This window comes from Accipiter gentilis, chromosome 11 (assembly GCF_929443795.1).
Source record: "Accipiter gentilis chromosome 11, bAccGen1.1, whole genome shotgun sequence".
Lineage (NCBI taxonomy): Eukaryota > Metazoa > Chordata > Aves > Accipitriformes > Accipitridae > Astur > Astur gentilis.
In genome coordinates this window covers 13,538,276-13,557,759 of record NC_064890.1, presented here as the reverse complement: position 1 = coordinate 13,557,759, position 19,484 = coordinate 13,538,276, and the positions used below count along the sequence as shown (strand labels likewise).

The 19,484-nt window shown below is 37.9% G+C and overlaps 1 protein-coding gene across 5 annotated transcripts in view; it reads left to right on the top strand.

Annotated features, from left to right (window-relative positions):
- Positions 1-19,484, top strand: part of PHTF2 (putative homeodomain transcription factor 2) — a 71,865-nt gene that overhangs the window by 18,463 nt on the left and 33,918 nt on the right. For all 5 annotated transcript variants that reach the window (XM_049814041.1, XM_049814040.1, XM_049814038.1 and 2 more), the window contains exons 3-5: positions 10,896-10,952; positions 14,773-14,842; positions 17,399-17,557. In XM_049814041.1, coding sequence (XP_049669998.1) covers positions 10,896-10,952; positions 14,773-14,842; positions 17,399-17,557 — 286 coding nt within the window. The remainder of the gene's footprint in view (positions 1-10,895; positions 10,953-14,772; positions 14,843-17,398; positions 17,558-19,484) is intronic.

Below are 19,484 nucleotides of genomic sequence, written 5' to 3'. Positions count from 1 at the left end.
ATTGTTATTTCTTAGGTCCCATTTATTGAAGGTTCTCCTGGATAGATCAGGCTGATGACCCCAAGGGGCTTTTTAACTTTGTAGTGCAGTTTGTGATCCTTTCCTGGGAACATCTAGGCTCTTTCACCCATGTCCTTGATTTTATTTGTTTATTTAAATCTCTTACATGACACTGTATCCCCCCCCCCCCCCCCCCCCCCCCAAGGATTTGTTGTTTGCACCAAAGATTTCAAATTGGAGAACAGGAAGAGCTATGCTAGTGGTTAGCGGGTACCGGACATTTTTTTGTCCTTTCTGATACATTTCTATTATGTGATTGCTTATGATGGCAAAATACTGAACGCTGTGAACTGGTGGTTGCTTTCAGTTTTAAAATTTTATTTCAGAGTTATCAAAGTTGTCCCACTTAACTTGTTTTTTAGATCCACTGATTCCTCACAATAGTAACTGGAATTGAAAGTGGGGAAGGTTCAAAACTTAGCACATTCTGGCAGTAAAACATTGTTTCTGGGGCAAGAGAGAACCAGGGTTGCAGTCAGTATTGATCAAACTGATATGACGTGCCTATATGATAAAATGAGGAAAATAAAGTGTTATTTTGGGGAGGTATTTCCAGATTAATGAATTGGTGTATAAATGCCCTAAAAAAAGAACATGAAGAACTTATGATATTTCTAGTCATATGTAAAGAAGAAAAATATATAGGCAGGAAATATTGAGCAGATAACTTGCTCCTTGTGTTTCTTCTGGTTTCAATTTTAATGTATTTTTGGATGTACTTTTTGATGGGTGTATTTTATGTCTCTCTACTGAGTTTCAAAGGTTTCTCAGAAGTAAGGCATTTTTGTATTTCTTTAATGGAAAGAGTTAAGCAATTAAGCTTTTCCAACCCTACTTCAGGCAAGTTTTCCCAACACCAAGTTTACTCATATGACTCATACTATTGTCTGAAATTGAGCTTCTCACAGAAGGATGATTTAGTAATGCGCTTAATTGTTTAAAAGGTCAGACCTTTTATTATGTAAACTTGTATTTTGTTGTTGCAATAGATTTACTCTGCTTTTAGTGCATTGGGGGTCTTGATTACTGTCTTGTAAAAATGAATTCTTAGTTACTTTAAGTTGGATCGTAAGATTTCAGATAGTGTATTATACCAGCTTGTTGTTTGAGATATAAGATTGCGTGGACATAGCTTTACTATTCCCAGTGATAGCTTGTGTTTCCCAGCTGGTATGGTACGAATACTTTTGCAAGGCATGAAATCTGAACAGAAAAATCCTGCTAGATATAGGTTGGTTCTGTAGAAAGCAAAATAAATTAAACTGCTGCTGTGCTCCTGGGTGCACTGGGGAGCGCAATGCTGAGATATTTGTTTGTCATACAGGGTTTGTCTAGCTTGTTGTCAACACTTTCTGCTGCACTGGTTCTTGCAATAAAAGGGTGTGGCAGGGGTGTCTCCATTGCTCTCTGGAATGGTTCATTACTTTGGTCCCAGACAGCTACCAAGCTAATATTCACATATATGTGCTTTGTTAGTTAATATCCTTAGGATTATGTGTATCTGCTAGAATACTGAACTTGCTTCAGATTTGTAATTGATTACTTTAATGGAGAAAACCATCATAAAGTTTCGTCTGAAAAAATCTGACACCCCCACAAGTATTTTTTAAAAATTTCAGTATCTGATGATGTACCTTTCTGATACTGATACTTTATGCATACTTGAAGTATTGCCTTAGTAACAGTAACTGATGTTAAAAGTAATAAAATTGGTAATCTAAAATACTGCTTGTAACTTAAACTTTTTGCATTAATTTCTTATAATACTTTCAAGTTTTACAGATAATAGATGTGCAAGTTTTGGTCTGGTTTCCAGTTTGGAGACTATATGTAGATTTACCTTAATAACTTTCTGAATTTCAATCCTCACAGAAGCCTTGCTGCTAAAATGGGGAACTTCATACAAATTTGTTGATAATATTGGAGGAGAGAATAATGTTGTTCCTTCTCTTGGGGATGGTTGTAGGGAAAGGCAGAATGGAACTTAATGAATTGAACCCGAATCCTGCACCTGATTGCTTATCAGTTAACTTCGCCAATGCAGCTTTCTGCTGTTTCAACTGTCCCTTGGGTATGGCTGTTAAAGGGCACAATAAAACAAATGAGGTGTTTTCTCTCTCATGGCTTTAAAGGGCAAAATTAGACTTCTAATTGCATTGCTTTAAGATCCATAATATTCAGTGTCTTACAGTTCATTAGTCCAAGATTATACTTGCCAAGTTAATAAAGGAGGAAATAAAAATTATGTCATTCCCTGAAACCACCTTATTTCCTTCTTGGCACAGAATTCACATGATGCATTGGTGACCCTGGCACCAAAGCCAGTTTTTGCCAAATGGTTGGGCTGTATGGCCATATTACCTACAACTTTGGATGCCGAAACTACAAAAAGGCATTCAGCAAGGCCTGTCTTCAAGTGCCAAAACTTGACAAGTATTGGAGCTGGCTATTTGTGAAAGCATTGGGGGGTGGGGGGGAGTATATTTAGAAGAGTTTCCTTCTACATAGTGCTGGCATTCGGTACTCAAGTTGTCATCTGACCAAATAGTGGGGATTGCCCGCAGCACCTTGTTTTGGTGAGGCAAAATTCAAGTTTCTGAACCTCGTGCAAAAGATCACTCAAAAACTGGTGCTGGGGCTGAACGAAGCAGGCTTGCATTTTGCCTGTCTGTTGGCTCCCATGCCTGCTTTGCCTTCCCACAGACTTTCATGTATTTATCTGGTGAATTTGGTCAGGGGACTAATGCAGTTAAAACTAAAACTGTGAGTCTATAAGGAGATGAACCTAATGGCGGGCGGGAGGAGAGCAAAGAGCTGAAATCGCTCTGTCTTCAGAGGGATTCTCTGATTCCCGAGTCATTTCATTATGCCTTGTGAAACTATAACCTACAATTTTCTTTTCTCTTCCTGAGTGATCTGATTGATCTTTCAGCCACCCAGATGAATGTGCTGGCACAAGGAAAGTATGCCATGGGAAGTGAAAATGATCAGGGACGTAAGGGCAGTGCTGTTTTAAAATCCTAGTTGCAATGCTGGTGAAATTGCTGGATTTTCAGTGGTCTTCAGGGAATTATACTGAATAATGAAGCTGTGAGAGTGGCTTTCTTTTCCCAGTTACATCTTGAGGCTCCTTTATTTTGTGCAAATACATAATCATTTAAAGAAAAAAATGTGTTGCAGAGGTCTTAAATCCTTAACACTTGGAGAGTGAGCGAGCTGTGTTAACAGTTGTGTAGCCAGTGGGTCAAGGGAAGGGATTATTCCCCTCTGTCTGTTCAGGTCATGTGAGAAAGCATCTAGGGTGCTGTGTCCAGCTTTGGGCTGTCTGGTACAAGAAAGACATTGGCATTCTTTGGCAAGCCCAGTGGAGGACCACCAAGATTGTTATGGGGCTGAAGCATGTGACATACAAAGAGTCTGAGAGATCTTGGTTTGCTCAGTCTTAAGAGAGGGCAAAGGGGAGAGCTTACTGTTTTCACAACTACTGCTCTGGAGGCCGTGGAGAGAGAGGATGGAGCCAGGCTTTTCTCAGGAGTGCATGAGAGGCAATAATCATAAGTTGAAATGTGGGAAATTCTGATTAGATATAAGGATAGAAATGTTTAACGTGATGTTTGCCAACTGTTGAGACAGGATCCCAGAGAGGCTGTGAAATGTTCAGTCTTCAGAGATATTTGGATCTCTACTGGATAAGTCCTTGGGCAGCCTGCCGTAACTTGACCTGATTTGCACAGGAGATTGGGTTAGACAACCCCCAGACGTTCCAACCTGTGCGATTCTGTGATGACTTTAGTTTGAAATTTGAAGATGAGTAAATGTTGTTATAAGGGATTGCACTTAATTGCAATTAATGACAGAGATGGAATCTCATTCAGTTTGTGCTGCTTTTTAGGTTTTGCTCTATCGTCCACTTAAGCCAAAGAAATGGTACCTGAAGTTACCCCTAGTGTTTAGTTCACATCACTAGGAAATGGCTTAGAGTAGGTGTTAGTTATTCCTGTACTCTCATTTAGTTTAACCTGCAAATTGTTTCTAGCTATTCTTATGTATTTAATTTTCCTTTATGTTTAATTGTGCGATGAAAAAAGATGTTTCGTGTTTGTAGTAGATATGCTAAAATCTGTAAACTACTATGCAGGGCAATAAGTAGGGCTTACTGATGTTATGAAGAATTAATCTGTAAAGAATGATACAGGAAAACTATTAATACATAGTTGATAAATATTTGATTATCTATTACTGTACTCTGAAAGGGACGGTATCTTTGAAGTATGCTTTGGTGAAATTATTGTTCAGCGAAATGGCTGTAAGTCCAGTGCTGTTGCAGTTATTGCCAGAATTTAAGCAGGTCGTTAGTTGGCAATTCAAACAGTTAATAAAAAATAACTCTTAAAGTTTTGAATTGCTTCATTTTACTCTGAATAGTTGGTTTCAGCAGTCCCTCTGGTGCCAAACAGGGACAAGGGAGGGGAGTCCCAGAATCTTTTAGTGATCAGAGGTAACAATTCAGCAGTCATAAATCCAAAGCTCTGCACCTCAGGATACACAGCTTTAAGCCCTTCATTGTCCTTCTCCATTTGACTAAAAGTTACTAAACTCTTCGCTATTAGCAGATAGTGTACAGCTATTATATAGTGATTTCTGTCTGGTTTATTAGCCAAGCTTGTCTTAGCTTAGCTTGTCCGGTCCACATACCCACCATAAACACAGTTGAAAAAACTCTACCACCCTTGAAAATGAAAACCATCCTGAAAAAAATCATCCTGACAATAGAAATCTACTACAACAGAGATAATTATACTGCTGAGCTACTAGATTATTGCCTTTGCTGCAATGGGGATAAGTTCATGTAAGAAATGAGTTTTAAAATAACTTGTAATCATATTGTTCTGAGTTTTGAGAAACTGAGAAATTATTTGTCTAATATCTGAAACTAAACTCAAACTAAATGTAAAGCACTTTAAAGGATATTTTAAAAATTAATATTACATCTATAGAAATTATATATTGATATCTTAAAATTAATAAAATCATACAGTTTTTTGAAGAATGTTGGACTGTAAAAGTTAATAAAGCATATTAGCTAATATTTTAGCACTAAATATTTTAATAAGGTGTTAAACTCTTAATTTCCTTGGTAGACAGTCCAAGGAAGCAACTTTGTTTTTTATTTACCAAGCTCTGTATCTTGTATCGTTTGGATTTGTAATACTATTGTGATGTTGCTTGTAAAAGTGTTTAGAGGTTTTAAAGAGCAAAGCTTAGCATGCAGGTTTCATTATTGATAAACATTAAAGTTTTAAGATCCAGCAGGAAATACTATGTATTCTTAGGATTATAATCTTTGCTAGTCTGCTTGGTCATAAATTATAAATGTCTCCTGAAATATTGATCGATTCCATTAGAATCAGAAGGCCTTGTGAGTATTGGGCTACAGGTTGATACCATCGCTACATTAGCTTAAAGTGAATATCAGTGTCATTCACAAAGCTCAAATTCAATCTTGATGCACATTTGCCTTGTTATATGAAAGACACTGGGAAGAAATACTACACAGTGCAGAAACCCTTTGCACTGGGCTTTATTTGAAGTAAAACTTAGCTGTGTTTTCAATAGCTTAGTTTTTACTTAGCCTAATTGCTCTTAATGTTATAAAACCAAACTGTACAGGTGCCAAACAAATTTTAGATATATAAAGAAATGTGATCAAATGCTTTCTGAGGTATTTGACTGGGAAGGAATAAGTACAATTATTTTGAGTAATTTCAAGAGGTGCATATATCTCTCAAAACCAGAAAACATTTTAAGGAGTCTGCACTTAAAAAGGATCTTAAACTTATTTAATCTTCCAGTAAAGAGCTACCTTTGTCAGGTGAGTTTAGTTTTATCAAATGTGTAATTGTGTAGCTTAATATCCCATGCTAAGTCACATACGAGTTAATATTTTTTTTTTTAGAATTAATTATGTGTGAGGAAACTTCTTTTTTTCTAGAAAGCCTGTTTGAAGTTTATTACACTTAGTTAATTTAGGATGCTAAACCCCCACTTTTCCATTGTGAAAGACAACTGGCGGAGTTTTCAATCTTTGCATGTAATCCCTTATATGCTGAAAATATTAATAGCTGCTTGCAGAATAGTTGTTAATTCTGCGAACACATAAAGGAACAGAATTCCTTTCATCTTCTTTACTTAGTGTTTTTTGAGGCACGGTGCCTTGAGAACCGAACATTTTAGAGGTAACTGGTTTGGGTAGACTGGATAGAATCTTGGCATCGAGGAAGCCTGGGATGCATAATTTAAACTAAATGTGTATAAAATAATATCTGCTAGTTCTGCTACAGGTAGGTTATACAACAATTTTTTATATCTGTAAGATATTACTGACAAGTTTCCTACAACAGGGTTGTGTTGCTGTTGATGCTGGTGATGAAAGTTGCATTTAAAAATTATAAGATAGGCTCCTTATCTAACTTGGATTAACAAATAATTTTAAAAAGATCTAGAGAGATTTATTTTGTTAATTTATTTTCTGCCAAATCTTAATAAATAAATAAAAATGCTATAGAATACAAATTTCAGATCCTCTTAGATTAGCTATTTCATAAATTATAATAAATTTCTGTGATAAATCAGATTAGAATTGGGATGTTGTGTTGTATAGTTTGCAAAAAAGAAAGGTCTATTGCCGGTTGTAGACTGCCCTGGTGGATTGAAAATGTCAGTGACAAGCTATTATACAAACAGTCTCGCACTAAGTCTTGAACAGATTTTAAAAGTATTACTTATTCTTGTATACTTAAAAATTGGACAATATTTGGACCCTTGTATTTTGTACTTAAAATTTTCTTTGAAGGATACTGCAGAACTTGCAGCTGTAATGAATGAGACTCCAGGTAGAGTTGGTGGGTTCAGGAGTATGTAGGTAGTTGAGTTGATTGGGGACTTAATGTTGGCCTAACACTTCCAGGCACAGGATGCTTGAACACCTGCAGATGGGCCCTGGGGACAGTTGCATATTGAGGGAAAGCTTGCTTTGATCAAGTTTTTGTGTATATTTAAATTCTTCAGGGTGGAAGCATGAATGATCTTATCTCTAGAAAGTTATTCCTTCATTTTATTTGCCTTTAGAGCTTAATTTCTTCGGTATTGCTAGATGCTAGACTAATTTTCAGTGTCCTGCAGGTATGTTCAATTTTAAAGAACTGCATGAATAGCCAAGAGCTAGAGCCTACATGCAAACATTTGACAACTTAATATTTAGATTTAACATGAAACATAATTTAGATGCAAATACTTGTAAATCAAAACTCTTTGAAGATGGAATTGACTCGTGCTCTCAATAATTTAAAACTGGGAAGGTTTGCTAGTATTAACTTACATTCTTGAATTCATTCAGGAATTATGTTCTTGAATTTAATTCATACAGGTGTCTAGCACCTGGTAATCATTGTATGTTTTTCATTGACAAGCTAAACTGTAACACTTTTCAATGAATTCTGCAAGGTATGTTTCACAAACTGTAAGTGTATTTTCCTGACATAAGGTAGAGAAGGAAAAAAATTAATGCTGATGTTTTTTACTTGCCTTGTTTCAGTAACACTAGTTCTACCTATTTTTGTTTAATGTGGGAAATGAAGTGTGCCAGTATGCTACTTCGTAACGATGCCTTTGTTTTTCTGTGTTTCCTGCTGATGCACTTGCAAGAGAAATATAGAGGGATGCTTATGCAGATGGAGAGAAGGGAAATTGAGTATCAGGTCTAAATTTCATGTGCTGAGTGCATACGCCTGCTCCCTAAAGTGCTTGTAAAACTTTCTTAAAACAGAGAGGTGAAATGAGGTAGATTAAAAAACCAAAAAAATTGTGACAGATTATCATGATACTTGCTGTCTGTAATTATCCCTTTAACTCTTCAGTTTGGAATAGCACACCTTTACTTAATAGCCCTGTGCTCAGATTTTAATAATTGATCAGAGGTGATTGGCCAGATGCAGTAGTCTAATAAAAGGGTTGTAAAAGACCATCTCCCTTAAAGTTGTTTTAGGTCTCTCATTTTACCTCCTGCTGGAAGAATTGCTTTATGGGGCAAAGTTAAAAGAGAAACATGAATGGCAAAATCCCTACTTCTTGTCTTTTTGTGGAGACATAAGCTGCTACCTAGCCTTGAGGGAGAAGAAATTTTTATAGGAAAATATAACTAAGTCAAATTTTAAATCATTCAACTTCCTTGCCTCAGATGTCTTCTGGGTTCTGTGTTTCCCAGAATTCCTTTAACAAACAGTCTGTTATTTGTCTAAAAGAAGAACGCTCTTTTAAAGACTCTTTCAACTCTACACCAGTTTCAGCTATGAATGGAATTAGGAATACAGAGTTTGCTTTACAGCTTTATTGGCACAAAGGCTTCCTTCCGCATTTGTTTCTTGCGTAATTGAGGGGGAGACAGACTTGCATCCCCTTTTCTGTCTTTGTAGAAAGAAATCTTTTTTGGATGTGAGGAGTAGAGGACACAATATTATGCAGCACAAAAACCTCACTCAGGGCTCTTCTCAGTAAATTTCATCAAAAACAGGAAGGCCTGAAATTTTATTTAAAATGTATTTAGAGAAAAAGCCAGAACAATGAGATATAAATGTCTGGGTTGAGTGGTTATTCAGGATACTGACTTTTTAATTGCTGGCTGTTATCCAGGTGGAGTTAGTTCTTAAACTTCCTTTGGTTTAATTACTTTAATTGTAGCAAGTGCTTAATTCTGCCCAGTACAGTGCCTGACTCCCTAATTATTTTCCACAGTCTAAATTTTTTTTCCAAATGAGAGGTGCAAAGTATTTATTATTGTCACCAAAAAGCCAGTAGATATATTTTTTCAGAGTTTAAAGGTAACAAACTATAGAAATTGTTTGGGTGTTTAGCTCGTGTGAATGGGAAATAATTAAATTTGAGTGAGTAATTCAGTTCACTGTTCTCACTTCCAATTTTAGATATGTTTTGGACTTTAGTGCTATAAATTAGAATTTTTTAAATCCCCCCCTCTCCCCCCCGATGGGTCAGGTTTAGAGGTACAGAAGATGCTTCTAGATTTTTTGTTTATGGGTATGTTTGCCTATTAGCTTCCTGGTTGGTTATGTTTTTGCATTTATGTTGGGTCCTTGGTTAAAAGATTCTCTTTAACCAGGAATGACTTCTTTTTTTAATAATGTTTTCTAATTTAACACTGAAGACTGAAATAGTAAGAGACAAATTAGAACAATGTTTTATGGTTTAAGTTGCACTCGTGCTCAGGCCTTTTATGTCTGTTGTAGTTTGCGGACTGGAATGAGAAGTCATACATACTCTTGCAGTAAGATTGAATTTAAGTAGGTTTGCTCAAATGATGGGGGTTCCTCTTGCCCCTCTGTCAGGTGTCTGGACTAAGCTGCTTGTACCAGCTCTCTGCACAGTCAGCAAAGGGACTTTGAATCTCAGGAAGTGCATCTGTCTCTCCCTCATGACCTAAAAGTGATCTTGTACTTAACTGCTCAGAGTTTGTGACATGAAGCAAACTCAGATATCTAGCAGTGTTGTACGCATATGTGTGTGCACATGCGTGTATATGTCTAGGTAGAACTGCTGGGATGGAAGGGTTTTAAAATTGACACAGTAAAAGAGATCGTTATTGAATATTATCTAGAAACACTCTTTGTACAGAGTTCAAAGCAATCTGATGATCTTTGGTAACTTCTTAGAAAACTTGGATATATTGTTTCATATATTGACTTGTTCATGTCACTTTATCTTACATGTGAATTTCCTGAAGTTTAAGGTTGCCCTTCTTCAAAATATCTGACAATCATAGAGTAGCTTTCTTGTGTAAACAAGTGCACAATAATTTCTTACGTTAACTGTAGCTACCTGTATTGATGGTTATTTAAAATGACAGAACTCATCAAAACTGGTCTTAGTGCTAGGATTTTAAGAAGTGTTTGCAGGATCAACCTTTAGTATTTCTATGGTTCTGCTCTTACAAATGCACAAAGTTTTCTACAATGCTGTGGTGAGGTTAGAGCCTAGGAGAAGACAATTCATTTGTATTCCAAGTTTTTAACGAAAAACTTGTTCACGTTTAGACAAAACTAAGATCTTTAGAAGAGTTTCATGCATAAATAGACTAACAGCTTAATGAGAGTGAACAAATTTGGGAGTGGGTCTACTAGGAACATTATTTCATCAGTGCTTCCGTGGCGAAAGTGCGTTTTCCTGGTATGCTTTGAGTTTTCCCTGGCCTGTAACCCGGTTGATTACCAGCCTGACCATGTATTTTGTTGCTGTGCAATCTTAAGAGATAAAGCTAAAGACAGTGTAGCTGTAGGAGTGGGTGGAATGGAATGGGAAATACAGAGGGAGATGATTTAAAAAACAATGAAGTAATTGAAGGTATGGGTTCAACTAGATACGCGTGGTCTTTTCTCTAGCTGAAAGACTGTGTCAGTGTTGCTGCCGTAGGTCTGCTCTCCGTCAGTACGGAGACTGGAATCCTGACCTGAGGTGGGAGGGAGCGTTGTCTTCCTGGTCCTCTGGCTTGCAGAAGTCATGAGATGAGGCTAAGGCTATCTGGTCGCTCACCTCTCCCCTCCATCGCAACTCATTTACAGATCAGCTAGATCCAGTCCAGCCAAGATGGAATGAAGATGATAAAGATTTCTTTGTAAACAAGTCTCCCCAAGGAAGTAACCTGCTGTCTTCGTGCTTGTCTTGTTGAAGATTGATTGATTTTTTTTTTTTTTTTTTTTTTTTTTTTTTTTTGGTCAATGTCTTTTAAAACCTAATGCAGATTTTTTTTGTGTGTGTGTTCTTTTTAGATTGGGGCATATGATCAACAAATATGGGAAAAATCAGTAGAACAAAGAGAAATAAAGGTAATACAATATTATAGCATTTAAAGGTTTTGGGTTTGGGGTGGTTTTTTTTGGCCAGTTATCAGCAGTGCTGTCTGTGGTCATTTACACTGATGTAATTTACAATGTATGTGTTAGTATTTAATACTGGTAAAGTAAAACTAGACTTGTGGAGTGTAACCATATGTAACTGTTGTACTGTGCTCTATTTTATGTAATTAATAACTCTGCAGCATTTAGTGTGCTGCATCTTTCTGTGTCTCAGTATGTTTGGTGTTGTTTTTTTTCTTTTCAGTTATCTTAAGCCAGGGCTTAGTTGTTTTAGTACCTCTGTCTTTCAGTTTTCTTTGTGATGAATTCTGATGTCAGTTATCTGAGCTCTCTTTACTTTCAGTTAGTTACCTTATACCTGCAGTTTACTTTTCCTCCTTTATGATGCTGTCATTGTTTTGTACAGTTTATTAGACTGGTAAGTACTTCAGGCTTTGTTTCCCTGAACAAGCAGTTTAACAGCGTTCTTTGGGTTTTGGTTTAACTAACAGTGCCATCAATGTCTGCCACGTTGCTGAATTGTTTTGGAGAAAAAGAAATCAATCCTATACGTAACAGATTTATGGATTGTATATTATGTCGTACTGCGTACGTTAATTTAATTAACATTTTCTTGCAATTAACATTTTTTCTTCAAATACCGCACACAAGAAATACGCTACTGCTGCATGAGTTTCAAGGCGTTGCTAATTCTTAACCTTAGCAAAACGTGCCTCGCTTCAGTTTCTCTGCGTGTTTTTTCCCTCTCCCCAGTAGGTAAGTAGCAGAGCAGAATGTGCTAGGCGGACGCGTGTGCATGAGGTGGAAACCGCCACTGCTGACTTTGAACCGCAGGGTTCCCCGGCTCCCCTACAAAACAAAATGTAAAAAAAAAAAATCTCCGGACGAACTGAGGGGGAACATGGGGCTGACGGTGTTTTTCGAAGTGCTTCTCAACCCGAGGCCCGCGTCTTGGCGCAGCTGCAGCACCCCCCACCCCCCCACCGCGCCCCGTGGCTGGCGGCGCGCACCGGGCCGGGCCGGGCCGGGCCTGCAGCCCGCAGCCGGCACCCCCCGCCCCCCGCCCCGCTCTGCGGGTCTCGCCGGGAGCACGGCTCCGGGCGCCGTTCCTGCAGGCGGGAGCCGGCTGCGGGGCTGGCGTTCGGCTCGAGCGTGCGGAGGAGGGAGGGCGTCCAGAAATCCTCCCGACGAGCAGGACGGCTGACTGCAAACGGGGACCCTAGCGCGTCGCTTGTTTTCGGGGTCCTTTCCGCCACCGTGAAAGCCAGCCGCCGTCACGGCAGAAGTTCTTGTAACTGCTGTCTAAGGGGAGGTAATTTACTGCAGATGATGCCTTGTGCGCACGCAGAATGCATCTCGTTTGGCTCGGGAGTCCAGTAACTAACAAATTAATGATGGTCTCTGTCCGAGCGCCTGTTGACCGAGCTTAGTGTAGTAACGGCAACGCTGAGGCAGGCTGCTGAGGTCAGGTACTGCACATGAGCGCTTCAGTCTCACAGCTGCGACGGTGCTGTTTATGAACGAGCTCTACTGAAATCTAAAGAATCGTTATTTTGTAATAGAAAACCTGTTTCTGATACTATAGATTTATGGTGTAGTTAGAACTATAACAGAGTCTAGTAAGATTAATTGCAAGAGAATTGTTACAACAATAGCAACTGTTCCTAAGCGTTTTTATTTAAAATTTATTTTTGCTGTTAGTTAGCTGAAATGTGTTTGGTGCTGAATAGGAATTACATGAACTAACTGGATGGGCCTGAACAGTCTGAAAACGCTATTAATATTTTTTTTTTTTTATTAGCCTTAGTTTGAAATACTGCTGGTTTTCTACATATATATAGAGCACAGATACTTGTGATGCATTAAGAGAGTGGAGAAATTGCTTCTGGAATTCTTTCACCACATGTGGCAAAAAGCAGAATGACCATTTCAGTGTAGTCCGTGGACACTGAAAGCATTTGAGATTTGACCGATGGCATTTTTAAAGAATGTGTTACCGCTTCTTTTCCTATGAAAGATACGTCAAGTTATACTATTGACTTATTTTTTGCAGAATTCTTTTGTTAAAATTAAAACATAATTTTACCCACAGTGGTAATTTTTTCCTAGGATTGTGCATGTGTTTCCAGGCGGTTATTTCTTCTAAGAGGCATATACATCTTTATTTAGACTTTCAAGAAAAATCTTGTGGCCCATAAGCAGTAATATATTTGAAAATTATTATATCATTCAGCATTTTATTTTTAAGCTTTAGCTCATTTTATGAAATAGAATGGCTCACTTATGAAAGATTTCACAAGGATCTGTAGCTGGTTCTAGAGCTATAATAATTTCCATTTCTAATTACAGGCTTGTTTTCTCATTCCATATAAAATTACTGCAGTTTTAAGCGCTGCAAAGAGCTTAACGTGCAAGAATTTTACAGAACAGCAGTCTTAAGTCTACAATACAACTGGTTTTCTGTATTTGTTATCCTCGGAGCACATTTTGTCCTATCTGTGTTTCAGTTCTATGTATTAATTTTGTTTTGTTTCAAGCAAACTGTTCTTTTTGTAATAGACACAACAGGTGATGACTATATATCTAGTTCATTGTGAACAGTTTGATTTTTTTTGTGTTTTTATTTCAGCATGAAAAATAAATCCAGGTGAATTTAGATGTGAGAAATATTTTGAGCTGCACTGTACCTATTTGAACAATTTGCTCGACATTGTTCTTATGAAGACTACACTACCAGATTCCACTGATCTTTCTTTCCTTGATAATAATTTCATTTTTATGCTTTCATCTGAATTTAATGTTTACATTTAAGCAATAAATGTTTTTATACCTGTACGAAATATGACAATGGTGGGAATCTACAGTTCACCAATGAATTTAACTGCTTTTTGAATGAAAACAATTAAACCACTTCCATCATAATTCTGTTTGTACCCCAAATATTTTTTTGAAATATTATATTTTACTCTGTATGAATTGTACTCTGTGGAATCATTACTGGCTGATGTGACCAATCTAAAGGCTAACCAGAATAAACTCACAGCTATCTCTGAGACTTGAGAGTACAGCATCACATTTTAGCATTAAAACAAACTTGAAAGTTTTGCAAGGTAGTTTGGCTCTTCAGTGAAGGAAGATGCTGTTTCTAAAAGATAAAATAAGCTTGCTTTTTTTTCATGTTGCTTTCTTATCGTGTGGGAGTTTTTTCTCCTCTTTTTAATAGGCTAATCTATATTCAGTTTTAAGAAAAATTCAATACTTTTCTAGCATTTGGATTTCTGACAGTGGAACTTGCTGATTCGCGGCTCTTGCATTACAACATGATTTGCTATATAGGTTTGGAATTAAGGAGTTGCCAAGTAAGCATTTTATGAAGTTTAATTAGACATCTAAGGAGAAAAGAGATTCAGGAAAGTAATTTTTTGCAAAAGTTCTGAAAACCTAATATACGTGCATTACTAATTCCTGCAAGCGTGTGCATATGTTGTTCTGCATAATCCCAAACCATGGGAGATGAGTGTTCGGTGCTTAACTATGTTTGAAAAATTACCTAGTGGGTCAGTAATTGGTTGGGTTTTGTTTAGATTGTAAAGTGTGTAAAAGGCATTTACTGTGCCTTGTTCCGTGGAATGTTTATTTTATAGTACTTTAAATCTATGAAGTTGACATATTTGTCTGAATTTTTAATAGCAGTATAGGTTAAATACAATTACTGACCACATCGCTATTTTTTCTTTTGTAATGCCTGTCATCTGCATGAATGTATTTTGATAATATTTGCCTATTGTAGGGTTTGAGAAACAAACCAAAGAAAACAGGACATGTGAAACCAGACCTCATCGATGTCGATCTTGTAAGAGGTAGGTCCTGAGCTAGAAAAAGCTGAATTCCTCAATATAAAAATAACTGCCATCCTGTGTCTTGTAACTAGAGTGTAAGTATTAAAAAAAAACCAAAAACCAAAAACAAAACCCAAAACAAAACAAGAAAACAATCAACCCTATGTAACTCCTCGCTAAAGACCGTGGATAGGAAATACTGTTAAAAGATGACCTCTAGATTAAACTGAAGGCTTAAAAACTTGATTTCAATTTTGTTGTCCAGAATTAGATTTTGAACAAAAGAATTCCATGGATTGTCATGGATCAAAGTTTTGCAGTTATTAGTTCAGAGGTCTCCTATTGCCATGCATTCAGACATCTTCCAAATCTTCTGACATCTAGAGGAAAGGTTATGTTGAAATTTTTGGAGAGCAAATATTGTACAGGCCTTGAATATTTCTTGCCTGTTTTAAATAACAAAACAGCAACAGAAGGTCAGATGATACGAGACTTCGAAAAGTCTTTATTTAGTCTTAATTTATTTTTGTCTTTATTTCATTGCCCTCACGCCTCCTGAAGGCTGTAGCTTTTTTTTCCATGAGCCCAGTAGCCAGCACGGTCTCCTGAATCCCTTCCAGGTAGTGCTCTTTGAATCCAGTCTCGAATTAAGCGCAGCACCCTGCGGTGCTCTTGCCCTTGGAGACAGATAGGCAGGCGCCTTCTCACCTAGAGCTGGCCTTTAGAGACCCGCTCACCCCCTTGCTCCCAGGCCACTTCACCGCTTCACCGGTTAGTCTGGCTTCATCTTCGCTGGCACTCAGATGCTCAGTCGCACACCAGCGCTTGCTCAGGTTGCTGGCACCACGGACAAGTGTGCCCCTGACTCATGCCCTGAAGTTTGACTCCCGGTGGCTGGCACTCGGACCCGTGTGTGCACGCGGAACAGACCGCCCCTCGCCCAGGAGAGAGTTAAAGGAATTTAAGAAGAAGGTAGTACAGACTGCGCATGGCACGGCTGGACAGGCAGCATACTGAGCAGCAGCTGTTTACGCATGACCAGCCCTTTTTATCCCCGTAGCCCTCAATTTCCCCGCACTTGTTCATCCCGGAATCATTTAAACCCCTCCTTTCTCCTGCTCTTGGTTTCTGCCCTAAACATCCCATAGTAAGACCTGTGCAATCTGAGCTCCTTTCCCCCGGCATCCCGTAATGGGTCCCACACCCGTAGGCAGCAACCCCCTTTGGTTTGAAAGGGGATGTGGAGAGCAGCTCCCAATGGCTGGTGGTGCGGGTTTCGCGCTGGGACAATAGGGCTGACGGCTCTGCTGGGACAGCCTGGGGGGACTGGTCAAGGTGTTCCTTCTGTGCGTTGGATTCCCACCTGCCCTTGTGCTCTGCCCTCTGTCCTGCGCTGAGCTTCTGGAGACGGGCCTTCGATGGGCTGATGGCTCCAGTGAGGGGTCTAGACGAACCCTGGCAGGGTATTATTTGGGCTCCCCCTCCTGCCGTTGTCTCTTTGAGCTCCTCTGCGGGTGTGCAGACCAAGTTTTATCACATCGCCTAACGACAGAACTTTTGAAAGTGGGAACGTGAGAGAAAGAAACAAAATCAAATAACATTGGAACTTCAAAGAAACAGACCTGAAAACTAAATATTTGTAAGAATTAAGGAACAGCAGTAGAGCACTTCAATATAATGGTATACATGAATAACGTTTAAATGACTGCTTTGCATGGATGTCTAAGTTGGCATTAAAATAGTTTAAGTACTGGCAGTGTTTTATTACCTGTGCCACACAGAGCTCACTAATGCCAGTTCTGCCTGTAAAAGAGCTGAAGATGGTGTAGCAGCATGCAGTAGTTGCCCTTGCCAAGCAGTAACCTTGGCATAATTTAAGTCGCACCCCCATTAAGTAAATGTTACACAGTTTTCTAGCTGCCAGAGAAGTGGGAATTTGCAGGAAAAGAAAGAAATGGAGGAATACAAAAGAGAAAGGACATTTGAATGAGTGAGGTGGAAAGTGGTGTTGAAGGAGAGAGAAAGATAAATCATTCTTTGGGTGGCTTTCCTGCTCTTGGGGCTAGTACTCAGTGGGACAGATACTTCTCTGTACTTCTCAGCTTTATTCTATTTTCCTGAATGGCATGGCTGGAGCAATTTACAGATGTTGATGATTTAGATCCCTTTGCTGTGTCAGGAAAGGGGTCTGCTGTGTGGGCATGTGGAGTTTTCATATGACTTCCTGTTGCTTCATATCAAGTTTCTGATACCTCAGTGAAACAGAACAATTTTTAATAATTTATTTTAAAATAATTTTGACATAGTAAGAACAGGCAGTGTTTTGTTATTCACACATTCCAAAATCTAGGTATTTTTAGAAGTTCCTGATAATGGCAATCAAGAGGGTACCAACAATTTACGCAGATTTTGGATTGAGGAGACAGTGAAATGGTGGAAGTACGAGATTTATTCAAATAATTATGTTTAATAATTGCTCCTTTAAATAACTATCTGAACTACTCTGCTATTCAACAACTAAAGTTATTATTAGCCATAACAATGAAATATATCAAAATTTCTTTTCTTTCTTTAAAGGATCTGCTTTTGCTAAAGCAAAACCTGAAAGTCCTTGGACATCTCTGACCCGCAAAGGAATCGTGAGAGTTGTTTTCTTTCCGTTCTTCTACAGGTGGTGGCTACAAGTAACATCGAGGGTCATCTTTTTCTGGCTGCTTGTTCTTTACCTTCTTCAAGGTAGAGTTGGATTACAGGACCAGCTTCAACTGAATGCGTTATTTTAGCCATATGGAAGCTGCTGTATGTTACTTGGTTCGCTTTATGCTGTTAAGGTTCATTCCAATATTTTCTGAAATATTGGAGTGACACAGTCCCAAGCATGTGTCTTTTGGTTAACGTTTGTTTTACATATATAAAGGGGGCATACTGAAAATTTAAGGATTTCCTCACAGGCTTTTTTCAGCATTTAGTACACATTCATTTGTCATCTCTGTATATAATTTAGGTTTCCAGGACTATCTAGTTTAGTTCAGGACTAAGCAATATCAAAGAAACCTTTGGCTTAGGCAATGTATTTTGTCTTGGGCTTTTGGTCTTTCTGGTACTTGTGCAGATCAAGAGCTCTGCTCAAGAAGCAAGCAAGGCTAAACCTGTGTGCAGCTTGTGCCACCTGGTAGGATGATGTGTTTGACCAGTTTTCAGTTGTCGTTCCATGAATTATTTTGTCACATCAGAGGCAGTGAACTTCTAACTTATACTTTAGTCAGACCTCAGCCATGCTCCTGAATGACTGGCAAGTGGGGAGGCTTATTGTCCTATGTGCTTCTGCTCTTTTTTCCATTACAATGGGAAGACTATGCATCACACAACAGAGTATCTGCCATTTCATATGTGAACAAGTGTGACTTTTGGGCAGCTGTTAACAAACAGAAGGCAATTTGCAGCTTTTGGGATGCTCAATCTTGAGTTCTAGTAATCTCACTTTGTGCCTCTCTTAATTATATGTAATATATAAGAGGAAAATCAGAAAGGGAAGAATGTAATGTAGTGAGTAAGTATCTAACTGTGTGAAAGTCACCAAAAGAATATCAGAAGCGTGTATAACAGAAATGGAACAGAAGGTTAATGGAAGTTGGGAGCAATTTAAGTACCCTGAGAAGCTAAATGACTGATAAATTTTTCACTGAAATTCAATTAAAAGACAGTATTACTTTTTCAATTTTGCTGTCTGTCCTTGCAGTTGTGAATCACTGTATCATTTGGAAATTGTATTTAAAACAAGAAATAGTTAAAAAAAAAAAAAAAAGGCGGCAGTGCCTCTTGTGTGGTGGTGTTAGCAGCTATAAAATGAATTTCACAATGCCAGTGCCCCAAAACTTGAAATATTGACAAATTTTCATGTGGTCTCCTATAAAAACTTCTCCTTACCTCCATTTCCAAGATAGGTGCTTAGGAAGTATTGTTGTGTATGTTAGCATTTGTGTATACTATGGTAAGCCATCCCATAGTGTTAATGATTTTAATCTCATTTATAGTAATATAGGTAGTAAAATCCGTAAATTATAGTTTGTTTGTTACCGTGTTCATAGGTGGCTTATTCTAAGAAACACCATTACAGTAATTTTTTATGTTCCCATTCTTAAATTTATTTAAAAAAATATATCCACACTTAATTTTTGGAGCCTTCATGAGACTCTAAAAGCAGCAAAATAGTAAGACAATGCAGATTCTGAGTGCAAGCAAGTTTTTTAGGATATTAATTACAGAGCTATCTTGTAATTAACTTCTTTTTTCCCTCAGATTTCTTGGCTTCTATGATTTACTAAAGTTATGGTTGGAATGCATTATTTCCCTAATCTATGTATTATTAGTCTGTAATGTGACAAAATATTTCCGATATTTCTGAGCTTGTGAATTAACAAATCCTGGAAGAGAATTAATAGTATTCCATATTACACTACAATCCAACTACTTGAAACGCCTGTCATTTAAATAGTGCTGAATTAACTGCAGCGTTTTGATGGTTTTTGAAATAAATTGAAAGACTTACAATGTACACTTAAGTGAAATTAAATTGACAAAATTTTTTAAGGGAAACTATTTAAAACAACCTCCTTCAAGCCTTTCCTTCTAGCACTTATATATAAAGTTTTGCTTATATTTT